This window comes from Aegilops tauschii, chromosome 5 (assembly GCF_002575655.3).
Source record: "Aegilops tauschii subsp. strangulata cultivar AL8/78 chromosome 5, Aet v6.0, whole genome shotgun sequence".
Classification (NCBI taxonomy): Eukaryota; Viridiplantae; Streptophyta; class Magnoliopsida; order Poales; family Poaceae; genus Aegilops; species Aegilops tauschii.
Genome location: NC_053039.3, coordinates 94,316,064 through 94,333,204, shown reverse-complemented (window position 1 = coordinate 94,333,204; position 17,141 = coordinate 94,316,064). Strand labels below are relative to the sequence as shown.

Below are 17,141 nucleotides of genomic sequence, written 5' to 3'. Positions count from 1 at the left end.
CAATCACTGAACTCAGAGTAGCCTGGGTACGAAAGCGTACAACATGCATGTTCAGGAGATGGACAGGTAATCTCTCAACAGATGGTGTTTTGCCATGTATGTCATAGCCGTAAACCCTCCAGAAAGAGTCGTAGTCAACTATATAACGGCACTCTCTATACTCTTTGATCTCATCGACATCCTGGTCGCCATCACGCCTAATATTTTCAAACAGGGTTTTTGACTTGTCCGGGCCTTTGGTAACATACTTATATAGATACTTGATAACATATGTTTTATTACACCATTCAACATTAATATGCGCCTGCCACTTTTTTAATATAAGCATGTTATAAGGAACCACATGTCTATTATCCAGCCTGACATTGTTCTTCATTACAAAACGACCATTATCGCGCCGCCTATATAAGGGGAAACCACTCTCATCAATGGTAGTTTCATCCTGAAATGGTTTTGGAAATTTTTTTGAGCAAAAACCTTTTTTCATGCAAGGGCATTTTGGGCCATCAACACCACAGGGATCGTGCATCATGAACTCAGCAACAAGTGCATATCCCAAAGGATCCTGTACAGGATCATGGATCTCAGCTGAGATATAAGAATTTATAAAGGCCGGTGTGACAACTCTATCGTCCTCCTTCTTTTGCCAAACAAGAATGTGTGCATGCGGCAACCCCCTCTTCTGAAATTCAATAGTGTGCAGGACTGAAAATAGGAGGAAAAGATGGAGAAACTTATAAGAAGCAGATACAAGGAGGAAGATAAGAATTGAGGAAAGCTTACGAGGAACAGTACCGGCAACAACTGGACCAAAGGCGTTCCCTTTTTTTATCCGATGAAGATACTGCAGAAGTTTCATGTGGTACACCCTAACAGCAATGTCAGCCCTATCTGTCGCTGTTTGCCCGGGATCAACAGAATCAAGGATCTCTTCCCACTTTGGGTTACATGTGAAAGTAGTGAAGACATCTGGTGACCCATGAACACGCGACACAGCAATAGCATCTTGGAAATTTTCATACATGTACCGGCGACCACCGGTATAAGATGATGGCAAAACATTTTTTTCCCAACTTCTGACCCACCAACCATACCCTGGCCTACCGCATCGACGATACCCTGAAGATTTTCAGCCCGCATGTCATCATTACACTTAAGAATAAAATTGAGCCGGCATTCATCAATGCAAGCTCGAAAATCAACAGCAGCCTGTGAGGATAACAGGCCACAACATAGATATGGGTTATGCTGCTCCGGTTTATAATGCGAGCAGAAGCAATAGAAGTCTTGCATGGTCATTTTAACCCTCTTGTTTGGATCATCGGTATTGGAATCAATGTAGCGCACACCGAGCTGAAAGCCACGCTCACCATAGGGGAATAACAGAGGGTATTGCAAAGGCATTTAAGTAGTATCTAAGGAGGAAATACGACGAAGACGGTCTTCTTTAGTACGTATTATCAGGTCTCTACATGGTGCCTCCAACGTAAATTCACCATAAACCAAGGCTGCTAGCTCATCAGTTGCAGGTAAATTAAACTGTGCACTATCATTTTCACCAGGAGCTATAAGTCTTATTGAAATCACTTCATGCCTATTATTTTTCAGAATCTCACTGGCCATACGAAATTTCTTGACCAAAGAATTGTTCACATCAAGCATCTGCGTAAGACCCTTCACAATCTCTTTGTCTAACCCTGCACCAGTTTCATTTTCATGGTTTAAAGCCTGAATTCTATTGTTAACCACATTTTCTCTGTCATGTATGTATAACTCTGCATATTTGGGAGAATCACCCTCATTTGGAAGCAGCGAGCCTATACGATGGCAAACCTGACCATTGATTTTAAAAAATTTTGGACCCCCGCCATCATTTACAGAGCGGTCAATTTTTGCCCCCATGGATGTAAAAGCAAACAGGCAATTGTACTGGCGTATTTGCTTAATAAACTTTTGGCTGCGGGGTGGGCCTTCATAATCAAGCAGGGTTGCCAGGAATGGCGGTGGTTTTTCAAAGGGTTTAACAAAGACCTTGCCAGTCTTACAACAGTTGTTGTAGACCACTCGTCTCTTGGTAATAGCAGACTATGACCTAACCCTCTCACGCCACCAAAAGCTAGCCTGGCAGCGGCTGCATCGGTAGTCGGGACCTCCATAGTAGGATCTTTTTGGATAAAAAGCTGTACGAGAACCGCATTTAATAAGAATGGACGACACTGGGAAAAGAGGAAGTACCATCGCCGACAACAGCAGACAGACGTACCTTTAAGTATGAGCACCTCATCAGGAGAAAAACCAACCCAATCAGGATGCAGAGGTGATGCAGGGGCATCCTCTGTGCAAACCACAAGAAGAAAATACTAACACGGCAGATAAGAGGAAGAACGTAACCTATGACCAACCAAGGGGAATAAGAACTAACCACCCTTGTTATGAGCGCGTAGCCTTTTCAATAAGAACTTGCATCTCTTACGATTCCTCGCAGTCTCAGTAGAAGAAAGAAAAGGAAAGAAGCCATCTCCTATGGATATAAAGAAGAGAGAGCACACACAAAAAATAAGGCCTGGCTACTAACAGTTGTCTAATAGAATTCACAGGAGGACAAGTGGAACAGAACATACGCTTTCTCTTTCGAACAAGGGCAATGGCAGGGCCTACTGGGAAAACAGCCAAAGTAGCAGCACCATGAGCAGGCCTACGGGGGGCAACCACACGGCCTAAAGCGGAATTTCTCCCAGAAGGACCAGGAGACTGCCCAGGAACAGGAGGTCGCGCAGGCACAGCACGTCGCGGTGCCATATCGCGGGCAAAGGAACTAAGAGCATGAGAAAAGAGATAGCATGTCTCTGCAACAGAAGAGAAGACAAACAAACACTTTTTTTTTCTAAAATCGGCATGATGAAAAGTAAAGAAAAAGAAGCACAACCCACAATCCATGGAAGACACCAGAAAGCAAATCAAATCTATGAACTAAACTCATCGGCAGCAAGTGTAGCATCATCATCATCAACTAAATAGAATAATGGAACAGTAACAACAACCAGTGGCGGCTAAATAGAGTACAGAGATGCAAGAAGGCCTGAATACAGCAACGCTAGATTTGCAGGCGTTTGCGCTGGGCCACTGAAAACTCTCCTGGATGGGGCTGTGGTGGATGAGTGTGTGCAAGCAAGAACCCTCTCCAAATTAGCTGCATAGCGAACAGCTGATGCAGCAACAGCAATGGCAGCGTTACCACAATTCCTATAGAGAACAACACATTCATAATTGTAATCTCTAACCACAAATCCATACAGTCCCTGCAAAAACCTAATTGCCTGAAGAGCAGCCCGCTCGTACGACTCTGCACAACCCAGGCACGCAGGGCTCCAAAAGAAAACTCTCTGCGGCGTCGACAATATACCGTCCCCAGGAATCTCGACCTCTACCCCAGCAAGGACATCGCCATTCCCATCAACCTCACACAGGTAGCTAGCAGGAGGAAGCCCGCAATGGGCTATCACAGTTTCTAGAATCGGAACAACAGTAGACACTATAGCAATCATCCTGGATATGCAAAGGACAATGAACAGGCACAAAGAACAACGAATAACAAGTAACAACAAAGGAAAACACGACAGCACGCAACGCAGGTAACACACATGGTTAGAATGAGACAGGAAAGTAAATATTAAAGGAGTGCAGAAAAAGATATGCCAATGAAAAAGATGGAACCTTGCGCGGACGAAAGGCAGACCGCCAGCCCTGAGATAAATCGAATCACGGCAGAAGGCAGACAGACCAGGAGTAAGAAAAGTAGCCAACCAAGCAGCCAAACCGTCCCAAAGGAAGACCTGCAGCACGTGTAAATGTGAACGGACATAAGTAAGCATAGAAGCATCCCCCAAAAGCATAAAAGCATCTGCTGAAAATATCACAAAAAGAGATCTAGCATGACAAGCGTCTCCTAAAAGCATCACAGGATAGATCTAACGCGACAAACCGGGGAAAACCCAGCCAGGCATTTCATCGAACAAATAAGAAGCAGAGGAAGAACCTCACCCGACAGAGAAGGAAGAAAGCGACGCAGAAGCAGACAACAAAGGAGACGCAGCAGCCCTGTGAAAGAATAGAAAGGAGAGGAAACAGAGAAGAACAAGTCAGCACAGATTAATCTACAACAACGAGAGCAGCAGGAATCAAGCAGACAAATCAAAGAACTCACCCTAGCCAAACGCAACAGCAGCAGCGCGAGGAGCCATGACGAAACAAGCTGACGACGAGCCAAGCAGGCAACGAGCAAGACGCCGGCGATGAATAACCAACGAGGAGGAGCAACAATGGCGACTGGACGGGGAATGAGAGAGGCGCAGGCGTGAGGAAGTGAGGTGACCGAGGAGGCAGAGAGGCAACGAGGAGCAGAAGGAACCCACGAACCCGGTCAGTAACCCCTCTCCGAGGCGCTGTAACTTCTAGAGGAACCTAAAAAGAAACCCAACCAGCCCGACGCATGGGACCGAGGATAGGGAGGGACCACCTGCAGCGAGACGAGGACAGCCAACCCCGCGTAGCAGCGCGAAGAGAACGAAAACCCTCTTTCACCAACGGTCCGAGCCGAGCTGCCCACACGGTCAAAAAGAATCAGAGCGGCCCGCACCCATGAGACAGACAGATGGGGTCAGGCGCAGCTGAAACGGAGACGTCACCGGTGGGTGCGAGCGACGACGGTGAAAAACGCCCTGACATCCCACGAGCGACTGGCACAGCCCACGACCGACCCCCGCTGGCTTTCCACCGACAGAAACGCGCACCGACCGCGTCGCTGCGAGCCGGGCCCACGTGTACGAGTGGCCCACATGTCAGCTGCTCCTGAGCCGAAACCGTGGCGTACAAATGAACGAACGGCGGGATGTTTACCAGGTCGATGATAATCACTATTACCGCTGCCAGCGAGGACAATCGTGCGCGCAGGATGATTTCCAAACCGCGATGGCGCTGAAACGGCGGGTAGTGTAGGAGGCTTTATATGTTCCGATAGCGCAACATCGGTGGTCGTTTGATGAAAACCATAGAAATTTTCTATCGGATTTTTTGAAGCATTTTTGACGCATTCTGGGCAGTAGGCATCGTGCTGGCTTCAGCTGTTCTTCAGATAGCGCAACGCTCGTTGGTCGTTTGATGCAATTCATATAAATTTCCGATCATAATTTTATTCAAAATATTCCATAGAAATTTTACCGTTCACTCCAGCTCTCGAGAACAATCCTTTGTGTTTCAGCGATACAATCAGATACCAAAAATCTATGAGATTCAAATGGATATGACTGCAATTCTATGGTTTTTTTTTTCTATTCCTTTTTCTAGAAACTTCTATTCCTAGTATGAATCGTGTGAATTATAGAGGCCCACCTCGAAGATTTTTAGTAAGCATCATCGTTGGAGCAAAGAAGACGACTGTTCCAAGTAGTACTAGGACTAGGATGTTACACTTCTACTGTTCTCGCAGGTCACGTCCTTTTCATCAGCTGCCCATCCCACCGTCCATTTTTCTGATCGGACGGGCAACAAAAATCTCCAAGATTGCGCGAAAAATCTGACCCGAGAAAGAAAGGGAGAGTCGCAACACGAAAAGAGAACTGAAACGCTGCAATAAATAAAGCCACTACCGCTTTTCTTTCTCTCTCTCTCTCTCTCGAGATCTTGAGATATAAAGCCACTAGTGCTACTGCAAGAGGGAGGAGAGAGAGACACCGAGGTGTGAGAAGCAGGTGGAGCTGCAACAGTTTGCCACATCTCCCTCCCTTGCATGCCGATCGCCTCCAAGCTCCTCTACTTCCAGCGCCGCCCCTCGCCGGCGCCGCCGGACCCGGGCCCGCCGGAGCCCCCCGACCAGCGCCGCCGGCCCTGCCGCGGGGCGAGCGCCTCCGGGCCCCGCCGCCAGCGCAGCTCGGCCGTCTCTCACCACCACCACCATCATCACAAGCCGGTGAGCTCTCGCCGTCGCATCTCATCTTCCTCGATCCCCTCCCTACCATGGCCCAAGTGGCCTGCGCTCTGTTACGTTTTTCTCTGCATGGTTTTGCTTCCTATCTAGAGCTTCAGTTGCCGCGAATTGCGGGGGCTTATTTTTGCGGGTCCGGATGTTAAGGGTTAAGACAGCAATTCAGGGGTGCGTTTGGATGCTCGTCCGCGGAAAAAATATTGAGACGTTTGTATGACAATCCAGATAGTGCACTAGGGTGTGGGGACGCCATGGGGTTAGAGCAGTTACAGCTAGTCAAGATTCAAGAACAAGGTGGGTAAAATTCATATTTTATACATGGACGGAGGAGCATGGCCCTGTGCACAATCTGGTAGTAACACTTAATTCAGAAAAGCTACTGTTACTACTAGATTTTGTTTATTAGATCAAGGGAGAAATACTGTTATTTTTGTGGGACTAACATGAAGACCAAGTAGAATATGTATTATGTAATCTTGGTGTACGTTTGCCGGGATTGGTTAGGAATTGAGATGAACCAGGGTGTGGAACCATGAACCATCTGCACTTCTGTTTATGTGTGTACCCTTTGTTCAATACCTGACTGCCTATATGTTTGGCCCACGCACAAATTGTTCACTGTATAGGAATGGTTGTGTTGCATATAGCTTTTGTCAGTTTGGTCATGAGTGTTCTTTTATTTCATTTTGCAACGAAGGGACAGTCTCGTATTTCCTCATAAACATCCACAAAAGAGGCTGCAGATGTTTTTCTCAGCTGGTAGCAGAAATTTTGTGCAGTCTTTTTCCAAAGTATATATAAGTAACCGGTTTTAGAATTTAGGGGGTTCGTGTATTTAACTGAGAACCATACTTTTATAGTAAGTGTTATCATAAAGCCAGCATATACTGGAATATCCTTTCCTAGAAAATGAGGCTCTACTAATCTATTATGGAAAGTTCAGTGTGTACATGACAATGATAGTTCTTTTGAACAGCTATTCCGTGACATGGATGAGTTGCAGGCCTTGGTAGAATGATTACGCCAAAGCTTTAAGTGGCCGAAATCATTGTGGGAACTACAAAGTGCTAATCTCTGTGATTGCTCACTGTCTGAATGTTTATTTTCAGAAGGAGCAGCCATTTGTCTAGTGAGTGTTATTATGTCAAATATTCCTCATGTCTGATCAATTTCTACCAAAATAGTACTTGCCAGAATTCCGATAGTCGAGCAAATACAGTTTTGAAACATATCTCAGTTATGAGCAGATGAACTCTTAACCCTTCTCGCGGGCTTGTAGCCTAAGGAAAATTAGTTAAATATGCGTAGAATCTCCTATTGATGTCATGAGCTGGCCGTTTTTCCTTGTGTATCATCGAGCTATCTCCAGGCATGCAACAAAACACTTTCGGCGGAGAATAACACAATATTATTTTCCCAAGTTCTCTGTGATGATGATGATAGTTGTGAACCATTCTTCAGTCACTACGAATAGTTTCTAACATCTGTTTTTTTTAAAAAAAAAAATCAGGGTCAGGAACTTGTTCCAGCAAACCAAAGAGATGGTGGTAAGCTAGTGGGATGTGCCGGAAACAAAATAGAACATATAGGGTTCACGTGCTCCAGCTCAAGGCTAAGCCGCAGTGTATCGGATCATGGACGGCTCCCTGATGCTGTTCAACAGGCTAGGGAAAGGCTTCTTCAGAGGCTTAATAGTGTGGACTTGTCAGGAAGAAGGTCCGCAATAATAATCATCACATTGTTTTTTCATTGCAGAGTTTAATTTATATTCGATTTACGCATGTTCGACCATTGTTTCAGGGAAAACACTTCGTGCTCCGAAACCATTTGGGCTGGAGTAGTAACTCATCCTGCTGACATTGGTGTCTCCAACTTGGCCGATAGCGAACTTGGTAGCCTAACCAGTTACTTCCAATCCAGTGTATCCATCACCACCTACAGCGAAGTCCAAGAAACATTCCTAGAGCCTTTCAGCACCGTGGATAACTGCATGCCTGTCACCCCGTGCACCGAACCGGTCCCTGTGCTACAAGAAACGGCCTGCCAAGACGCAGAAGACGGCGAAAACACCGCGCCTTCACCGGAGTGCTCGATATGCCTGGAGAGGTGCGGCGAGGCAGACGGGCTCATGCAGCTGCGCTGCAAGCATGTCTTCCACTCGGCGTGCCTGGAGCGGTGGCTTCGATCCCACGGCGACTGCCCCTACTGCCGGGGCAGTGTTCTCCTGACGTCGGATGAATGAGAAAACTGAGGATGACACCTAAAATGTGTTCAGCTTAACCTGTTCTGCCAAGGACCTTTGAGTTTGTTATAATTAATTAGTGAGGTGATGACACTCTGCGGTGTTGCAGTGCGCGGCTTGAGCGATGAGTTGCTACAAACTGGCTGTTTATCTCTGTACAACTACGGATCATGAGATTAGAAGCAGTAAGGTAGCTGCTGTTCCATGAAGCCTTTGCTCTCTGCAATGTGTGTGATCATGTTGTATTACCACTCATTTAGATGAACTACTTACTATTTATACTGAACTTTCGTTTCCTCCACCCACAAGGTTCATACTCCCTCCGTTCCTAAATACTTGTCTTTCTAAGCATTTTAAATGACTATCACATACGGATGTATGTAGACATATTTTAGAGTGTAGATTTACTCATTTTACTCCGTATGTAGTCACTTGTTGAAATGCCTAGAAAGACAAGTATTTAGAAACCGAGGGAGTAGAATATTTGAAGGTCCTACATGAGCACCAAATTAGCTGAACATTGCAAGTACTAGGTGGATTGGCACGCTTCGCGTGAATCACCACAAATAAGGGAAGTAGGGGAGCTTGTTAGAGGCGTCAGCTGTGTATTTTGCCGACTGGCGACCGACTCGGTAGTTTTTTTTCAGTCATGCAGAAGAGTTGCATGTACATTCATTAAGAAAGAAGATAATACACCGTCAAAGAAGGCACAACCAATACAAAGCCAAAACTGACACAAATGTATTTTGAAAATGACATAAATGTATTTTGTCAACTCCGACCCAATATTTTTTTCGAACCATGCAGAAGAGTTGCATGTATATTCATTAAGAAATAAGATAATACATAGGCAAAGAAGGCACGAACAATACAAGAGCCAAAACGGCATAAATTGTGGGACGGAATTTGGTGGAAAGTCCTTATGTTTCGTCCTAGGTGTGTGGAATAGTCATGCAAACACCTAAAGCGGTCTTACATGGGTGGGTCTTGGGCACGACCCATTTAAACTGTGATTTTTCTAATATTTGAACTCATCTATATAAAAAAAAGGGTTTTAAAAAGTTTTCAAACTCCAGTATTGAAAAAGGAAAGGCTATTTTGAGGAAAATGAAAAAAGTGTGTAGATAAAAAATTTGCATCACATATTCAAGAAATGTTCATGTACAAAAAAGTATCTATGTACCGAATGTTAATATATTTACAAACTACATTTCAGAGAATATATATATATATATATATATACACACACACACACACACACACGCACATACACACACACACATACTATTCGTCACCCTGGGTGAGGAATAGTTATTCTTCATCTATTTTCTATTTTAATATCTATACACCGTAATTTTACGTTTCGTAAATTTTGTCTTATTTTAGACATAAAAAGAGAACGTAAGAAAACCTATAAACGTCGTAAAAAATATTTTATATTACGTAAAATTACAAATGTAAAAACATAGTGTAAAATGTACATAAAATACAATTTTTGACCTATATTTTTTTTTGTTATGCCAAATTTTGCGCAGCAAATTAATATGAATGTAACTATTTGTATTTTAAATGCAATTTATATTTATGAAATGATTGAAAGATTACCTCGGGTGAAGAATAACTTATTCTGCACCCTAGTTGATGAATTGTAACACTATATGTATAATCAGTGGAGAAAACGTTAAAATAACATTTGATAAAGCATAAAAGGACCACACATTGAGGCATAATACGATTTGGGGACTTCCTAATTGGCGGCTTTAGCCCCGGTTAGGGGATGTGGCGCTCACGCGCCAGCTTAGCGGGCCACGGCCCATAGCGCTCGCGTGCTTCGTTCGCCTCACTGACCTACTGACAGTTGACATCGAGGAGTTAACTGCTGACATGACATTAACCATTGACTTTTAGACCTCATGAATTAGAAGAAGAAAAAAAAATGATTTGAACAAAATTCATTGATTTTGAAGAAAAGTTCACAAAATTGAAAAAAAATCATCGATTGGAAAAAATGTACATCAATTTTGAAAAAAATAATAAAAATTTTGAAAATGTTCATCGATTTTGAAAAAAAAATCATCAATTTGAAAAAGGTTCGCAATTATGAAAAAAAGTGAATTTCTAGAAAAAGTTCTTGAATTTTAAAAAAAAAGAGAAAAGAAAAAGGAACAAAAAACTGAATACAAACCGCATAGAAACCCAACCAGCGAAGTGCGAACAATAGAAAGAAGAAAAAGAAAAAAAGAACTAAATGGGCATACCCATTGAGGAGTCCTAGTTGGTTACTCCGATTCAAATTGAAGGAAGAGGTTTCAAGTTAGACTCACGGTGTGATACGTCTCTGTCGTATCTATAATTTTTGATTGTTCCATGTCAATATTATACAACTTTTTATATACTTTTGGCAACATTTTATATTGTTTTTTGGGACTAACATATTGACCAAGTGCCCAGTGCCATTTCCTGTTTGTTGCATATTTTTTGTTTCACAGAATATCCATATCAAACGAAGTCTAAATGCAATAAAAATTTATGGATATTTTTTTTGAAATATATGTGATTTTTGGGAGGTGGAATCGATGCAAACAAAGTCCCACGGCCTCCACAAGACACCAGGTCGCGGCCCAGCCCCCAGGCGTGTGGTGGTGGGTGGTCGCTACCTTGTAAGGCGGTTGCTGCTCTACTTCGGGCGCAATGAAGCTTATATCCGGAAAAAATAGTATTAAAATCTCAGCGCAATCGGAGTTACGGATCTCCGGAAATATAAGAAACGGTTTTCGGCCAGAAAATGAGAACGTGAAACAGAAAAGAACATATGGATAGATCCAACCTCGGAGGGGCTCCCGCCCCTCCACCGTCATGGACCAGAGGGGGAACTCTCCTCCCATCTAGGGGGAGCCCAAGAAAGAAGAAGGAGGGGGCTCCCTCCCCCTCTCTCCCAGTGGCGTCGGAGTGCTGCCGAGGCAAGGATCGTGACGGCAATCTACATCAACAACGTTGCTACCGTCAACACCAACTCCCCCCCTCTATGAAGCGATGTAACCTCTCTATTCCCGCTGCAATTCTCTACTTAAATATGTGCTCAACAATATATATTATTATCCAATGATATGTGGTTATCCTATGATGTTTGAGTAGATCTGTTTTGTCCTATGGGTTGATTGATGATCATGATTGGTTTGAATTGTATATTTTATTTTGGTGTTCTCCTATGGTGCCCTCTGTGTCATGCAAACGTGAGGGATCCCCGCTGGTGTTGTAATACGTTCATGATTCGCTTATGGTGGGTGGCGTGAGTGACAGAAGCACATACCCAAGTAAGGGGGTTGTTGTGTATGGGATAAAGAGGACTTGATACTTAATGCTATGGTTGAGTTTCACCTTAATGTTCTTTGGTAGTTGCAGATGGTTGCTAGAGTTCCAATCATAAGTGCATATGATCCAAGTACGAAAATTATGTTAGCTTATGCCTCTCCCTCATATAAAATTGCAATAATGATCACCGGTCTAGTTATCGATCACCTAGTTACAAATAACTTTCTTGCGTGACAAAAGCTTTCTACTAAACTACTACCTTTATTATCTTGCAATTTATATGTAGTTTTATTCTCGCAAAGTACTTCTAGTTTTATTCTTATTCTAGGTAAAGCAAACATTAAGTGTGCTTAGAGTTGTATCGGTGGTCGATAGAACTTGAGGGAATATTTGTTATACCTTTAGCTCCTTGTTGGGTTCGACGCTCTTATTTATCGAAAAAGGCTATAAACGATCCCCTATACTTGTGGGTTGTCGCGCGCTGAAGTGATGGCCTTGATCTTCTCCTCCACAGCCTTCTCGGTCAAATACTCAGGGTGCACTCGGCTGGGGTCACTCGGTCCCTCATACATCCACATGTGATGCGCCCTCTCCTACAGCGGCTGGATCCGCCGACTAAGGAACATCTCCAGCACATCCATCCCGTCAACTCCCACTCTCATGATGCCCACCAGGGCATCAACTAAAATCCCTACACCAACTTTCTCCTCCTTGGCTACCTTGAGGGACGGCGGGTGTAAGTGCATCTAGTGCCCCTTAGTGATTTTGGTGTATTGAAGACTTATAGGTTAAGGGACCAATGCGTTTGTGAAGTGTACACAGGTCTATAAGTCTATGAGGAGTTTGAAATTTACAGAGAAAGTTGACCCCTAAAAATGAGTGTCTTCAACTGAAGACTTTGGCGTTCTGAAGACTTTGAAAGTGAAGAAATTGGTGTGACCTTGAAGACTTGATATTCATGCGAGGAATATGAAGCGTGAAGACTTTTGTTTTCGTAGTTTCGTTTTCTCTTTCTTGAGTCATAGGAAACACCGTACTGTTAAAGGGGTCGAGGTAAAACTAAGGAAAAGTTTCCAAGTGATGCTCATCTAAAAAATCCTACACCTACCAATCCTTTCGAGTGAAGCCATTGGAAATCTCATACAGTTTAGTCAATTTCTTTAGTGACAGAGACGAAGATCTTCTGGTCTCTGAGGAATTTGTTCTGACTGAGGAGTTAGGAATTTGCCAGTGCGGATTGCCTATAAGTGAGGAGCATGATAGCCCTGAGGAATTTGAGAGCTCAAATTTCCGACCGTTGCTATGCTACGTGATGTCTACTACGCAACTTTATTCTTGTAAACACGTGTTGGGCCTCCAAGCGCAGAGTTTTGTAGGATAGTAGCAATTTTCCTCAAGTGGATGACCTAAGGTTTATCAATCCGTGAGAGGTGTAGGATGAAGATGGTCTCTCTCAAACGAGCCTGCAACCAAATACAAGAAATCTCTTGTGTCCCCAACACACCCAATACAATGGCAAATTGTATAGGTGCACTAGTTCGGCGAAGAGATGGTGATAAAAATGTAATGTTGATCATAGAAATATATTTTTATAATATGAATAAATAAAAACAGCAAGGTAGCAAATAGTAAAAGGGCGCAAAAACGATATTGCAATGCTTGAAAATGAGGCCTAGGGAACGTACTTTCGCTAGTGCAATTTCTCAACAGTGCTAACATAGTTGGATCATATGATTATCCCTCAAAGTGCAGTAAAGAATCACTCCCGAGTTCCTATTAGCGGACAACAAAAGATAGAAATAGTTTGTAGGGTATGGAACCACCTCAAAACTATTCTTTCCGTTCGATCTATCCTAGAGTTCGTACTAAAATAACGCAAGCTATTCTTTCCGATCGATCTAATCAAGAGTTCGTACTAAAATAACACCAAAGCAAAATCATATTCATAATACTCAATCCACACAAAGAACTACAAAGGGACCCCAAAGTTTCTATCGGAGAAAAGATAATAAAAACATGCATCAAACCCTATGCATAGATTACCCCAATATCACCGCAGGAATCCGCAAGTTGAGTGCCATAAAGTATATCAAGTGAACCAATAAGATACCCCAATGTCACCTCAAGTATTCATACCGCAAGACATACATCATGTGTTCCCAAATCTGAACATTCAATCCGACATAACAAAACTTCAAAGGGTAAAGATTCAATTCATCACAATAAGAGTGTAGAGGGGAGAAACATCATATGATCCATCTATATTAACAAAGCCCATGCTATAGATCACGAGAGAGAGAGAGAGATTAAACACATAGCTACTTGTACAAACCCTCAGCCCCGAGGGTAGACTACTCCCTCCTCATCGTGGTGGCCGCCAGGATGATGAAGATGGCCACCGGAGATGATTCCCCCCCTCCGGCAGGGTGCCGGAACGGGTCTAGATTGGTTTTCGGTGGCTACAGAGCCTTGCGGCGGCGGAACTTCTGATCTAGGTTAACCCCGAAGGGTTTCGGAATATTTGAGAATTTATAGTGCAAAGAGGGGGTGCGGGAGGCCACCGAGGTGGGCACAACCCACCTGGGCGCGCCAGGGGGCCTTGGCGCGCCCTGGTGGGTTGTGCCCCCTCGGGGCACCCCCAGGTGCAGCTCTGGCCCATTAGGTTCCTTCTGGTCCAAAAAATTCTCTAAAAAGTTTCGTGGTGTTTGGACTCCGTTCGATATTGATTTCCTGCGATGTAAAAAAACTAGCAAAAAACAGCAACTTGCACTGGGCACTGGGTCAATAGGTTAGTCCCAAAAAATGATATAAAGTTGCTATAAAATGATTTTAAAACATCCAAGAATGATAAAATAACGACATGAGTACTTCATAAATTATAGATACGTTGGAGACGTATCAGCATCTCCGAGCTTAATTCATACTCGTCCTCGAGTAGGTAGATGATAAAAGAAATAATTTATGAAGTGTGAATGCTAGCAAGGTGCACAAATTTGATCAATGACAATTTCAATCACCTTTCCTAGCATCATAACAACAATTCTTTCTTATAAAACTTCTCATGTTATAGTAGCAACCAATTCACATGTTAAGGTTTAAACAATGTTTTCTCTTGAAACTCAACAACCCGTGTTCTCAGTCACCAAGCAATTGCAATTCAACTTATTCAACAGAGTTTAAGTAAGAGCTCCACACACTCAACCATCATATAGTCTTCTATGATTGCTAACATCACCGCATACACATGAGCAAAATGTTTCAACCGGACGCATAGACAGATAAGGCTTATTGTTTTGCCTCCCAACGTATTCACCTCAAGGGTGATGTCAACAATAATAACTCATGCTACCCATATTCAACTGGACATATGTGCCTAGATCTTTCCTCACTACATGATGCTTGCCAAAAGATAAAAATAAAAAGGAATAGAAAGAATAACTTTGACTCTTTGCATAAAAGTAAATACTGAAAAGTAAAAGATAGACCCGTCGCAGAGGGAAACAAAGGTTTCCATGCGCTTATTTGTTTGTATGCTCAACCCCTTAGTACAAGAGAACGTCACGTTATATTGCCCCTTATGATAGCAACCTTCATAATGCAGTCCGTCGCTTTTATTGCTTTGCCATCACAAGTTCGTAATTTTCTCTTACACTAAATGATCTAACACTTTTAGAAGCAATTTGTATTGCCTTATTGCACAGATGACAACTTAATTGAAGGATCTTGCTCAATCCTTAGGTAGGTAATGGTGGACTCTTGAAAATAAGATTTGGGTTTAAGAGTTTTTGGATGCACAAGTAGTATCTCTACTTGGTGCGGAATTTTTGGTTAGCAAAGATGGGGGGCAAGCACCACATGTTGAAGGATCTATGACAATATGACTTCTATGTGAATATGAGCAAACATAAATCATTACGTTGTCTTCCTTGTCCAACCTCAACAATTTTGGCATATAATCTCTACTCCTAATGGACGAGTTGGTTGAATGGTCCCACCACTTTCGTCTGTTTTTTTTTGTATGATTTTTTTTCGTCCCAGCTCCCACCGCCATATCCTCATGTTGATTTTTTTACCATCCCAATAAAAACTTTCCTAACCTTTTCAAACTTTCCTAACCAAATATGTTATAAATAGGCAGGATCTGATAGCACTTACCAAACAATAAAATCCAGTTTCATAGCAATCAATTCCAAATCTTAACTTTCCTAATTTATCGATCCTCGCCTTTTCTAACAACAAACTTTCTTAATGGCACAGTTCCTACATCGTTCGTTCATTCGTCCCTCCTCCCCTTCCCATCGATCGCAACTCCCTCCCCTCACCCCTACCAATTTTTATTCCCGTGGAGCAGGTAAAAAAAATCCAGAAAAAACCGTGTGATGAAACATAATCCATCCCACGCTCACACCCTACCCTATTACCCTCTTTCCTACGACGCCGCCCCCGTTCCCCACGGACGCCATGGCGGCTGCAGCCTTCCGATCCTCCTTTGAACGCATTGCCGCCTGCGACACCGCCTAACCACGGTCTCCACTGGTGCCGCGATGGCCGCGGCCTCCATTCAGATTCATCCGCCGTTGACCCCATATCCTCCCTCACGGGCAAATTTGACAATTTTGACCTGGAAACGAAATAAATTCACAGAATGAACTGGGTGCGAAACTATTTCACACCCCTAACCCTTTTGTGTAGCGCCCGCCACGCCGGCGCCACACCCTACGGTGCAGCGCCTAGCTCCGGGGCGTTGCACCTCTGTCCACCGTGGCAGCCCATGGGCCCGCACCCAGCAGTGCAACGCCTCCGAGCTAGGCGCTGCACCTGTGATGTGCAGCGCCTAGCCGCTAGGCGCTACACGTGTAATGTGCAGCGCCTAGCCGCTAGGCGCTGCACTGTGACTTATCTGCAAACGCGCCAGCCCTCTCCTCCCCCACCCTCCCCATTGGCAGTTACAGAAAAACAGGGCGGCGGCCATCTGCACTCCCCCTCTCAATCCCCTCTCCCAAATCCTTCCGATCCGACGATTTGGTCCGTGCATTTGTTCACCAATCCATCGTAGAAGGTACTCTCCTCCGATCCCCTTCTTTCTATCCATAGAAAATATTATATTTTGAAGATTTGGGGAACCCTTGTTTGAATCTTGCATGTATTAGATTTGGGCAACTTTTGTTTGAATCTTGCATATATTAGATTTGGGGAACCCTTGTTAGATTAGAATGTGGTTTGGATAGATAGGTTGACATGTTATTTATATAGTTTGGATACATAGATTGACATGTTATTTCTATGGAGAAGTAGATTGACATGTTATTTGTATGGAGAAGTAGATTGACATGTTATAGTTTGGATACATAGATTGACATGTTATAGTTTGGATACATAGATTGACATGTTATTTGTATGGAGAAGTAGATTGACATGTTATTTCTATGGAGAAGTAGATTGACATGTTATAGTTTGGATACATAGATTGACATGTTATTTGTATGAAGTAGGCCCAAGTAGGGGGAAGCACCATATGCTTTGGATCTTGCATGTAGTAGGCCTACTTTAGTTTTTTTGAATTGAAAAGATAATCGTGTTGACAAGAATGCTTTATTGAAATTGTTA

The 17,141-nt window shown here is 43.4% G+C and overlaps 1 protein-coding gene across 1 annotated transcript; it reads left to right on the top strand.

Moving 5' to 3' along the window:
* The first annotated feature begins 5,682 nt into the window (after window positions 1-5,682).
* On the top strand, window positions 5,683-8,508 carry LOC109783765 (uncharacterized). The gene is made up of 3 exons (XM_020342364.4): window positions 5,683-5,965; window positions 7,491-7,696; window positions 7,781-8,508. The coding sequence occupies exons 1-3, from the start codon at window positions 5,786-5,788 to the stop codon at window positions 8,220-8,222; spliced, it is 828 nt and encodes a 275-aa protein (XP_020197953.1). The 5' UTR covers window positions 5,683-5,785; the 3' UTR covers window positions 8,223-8,508.
* The last annotated feature ends 8,633 nt before the right edge of the window (window positions 8,509-17,141 follow it).

Excerpts from the sequence above, each read along its gene's own strand:
- LOC109783765 (XM_020342364.4), top strand. The coding sequence starts at position 5,786 with ATGCCGATCGCCTCCAAGCTCCTCTACTTCCAGCGCCGCCCCTCGCCG. Across the intron at positions 5,966-7,490 it reads ACCACCATCATCACAAGCCG|GGTCAGGAACTTGTTCCAGC; the intron begins GTGAGCTCTCGC and ends AAAAAAAATCAG. Across the intron at positions 7,697-7,780 it reads GTGGACTTGTCAGGAAGAAG|GGAAAACACTTCGTGCTCCG; the intron begins GTCCGCAATAAT and ends CCATTGTTTCAG.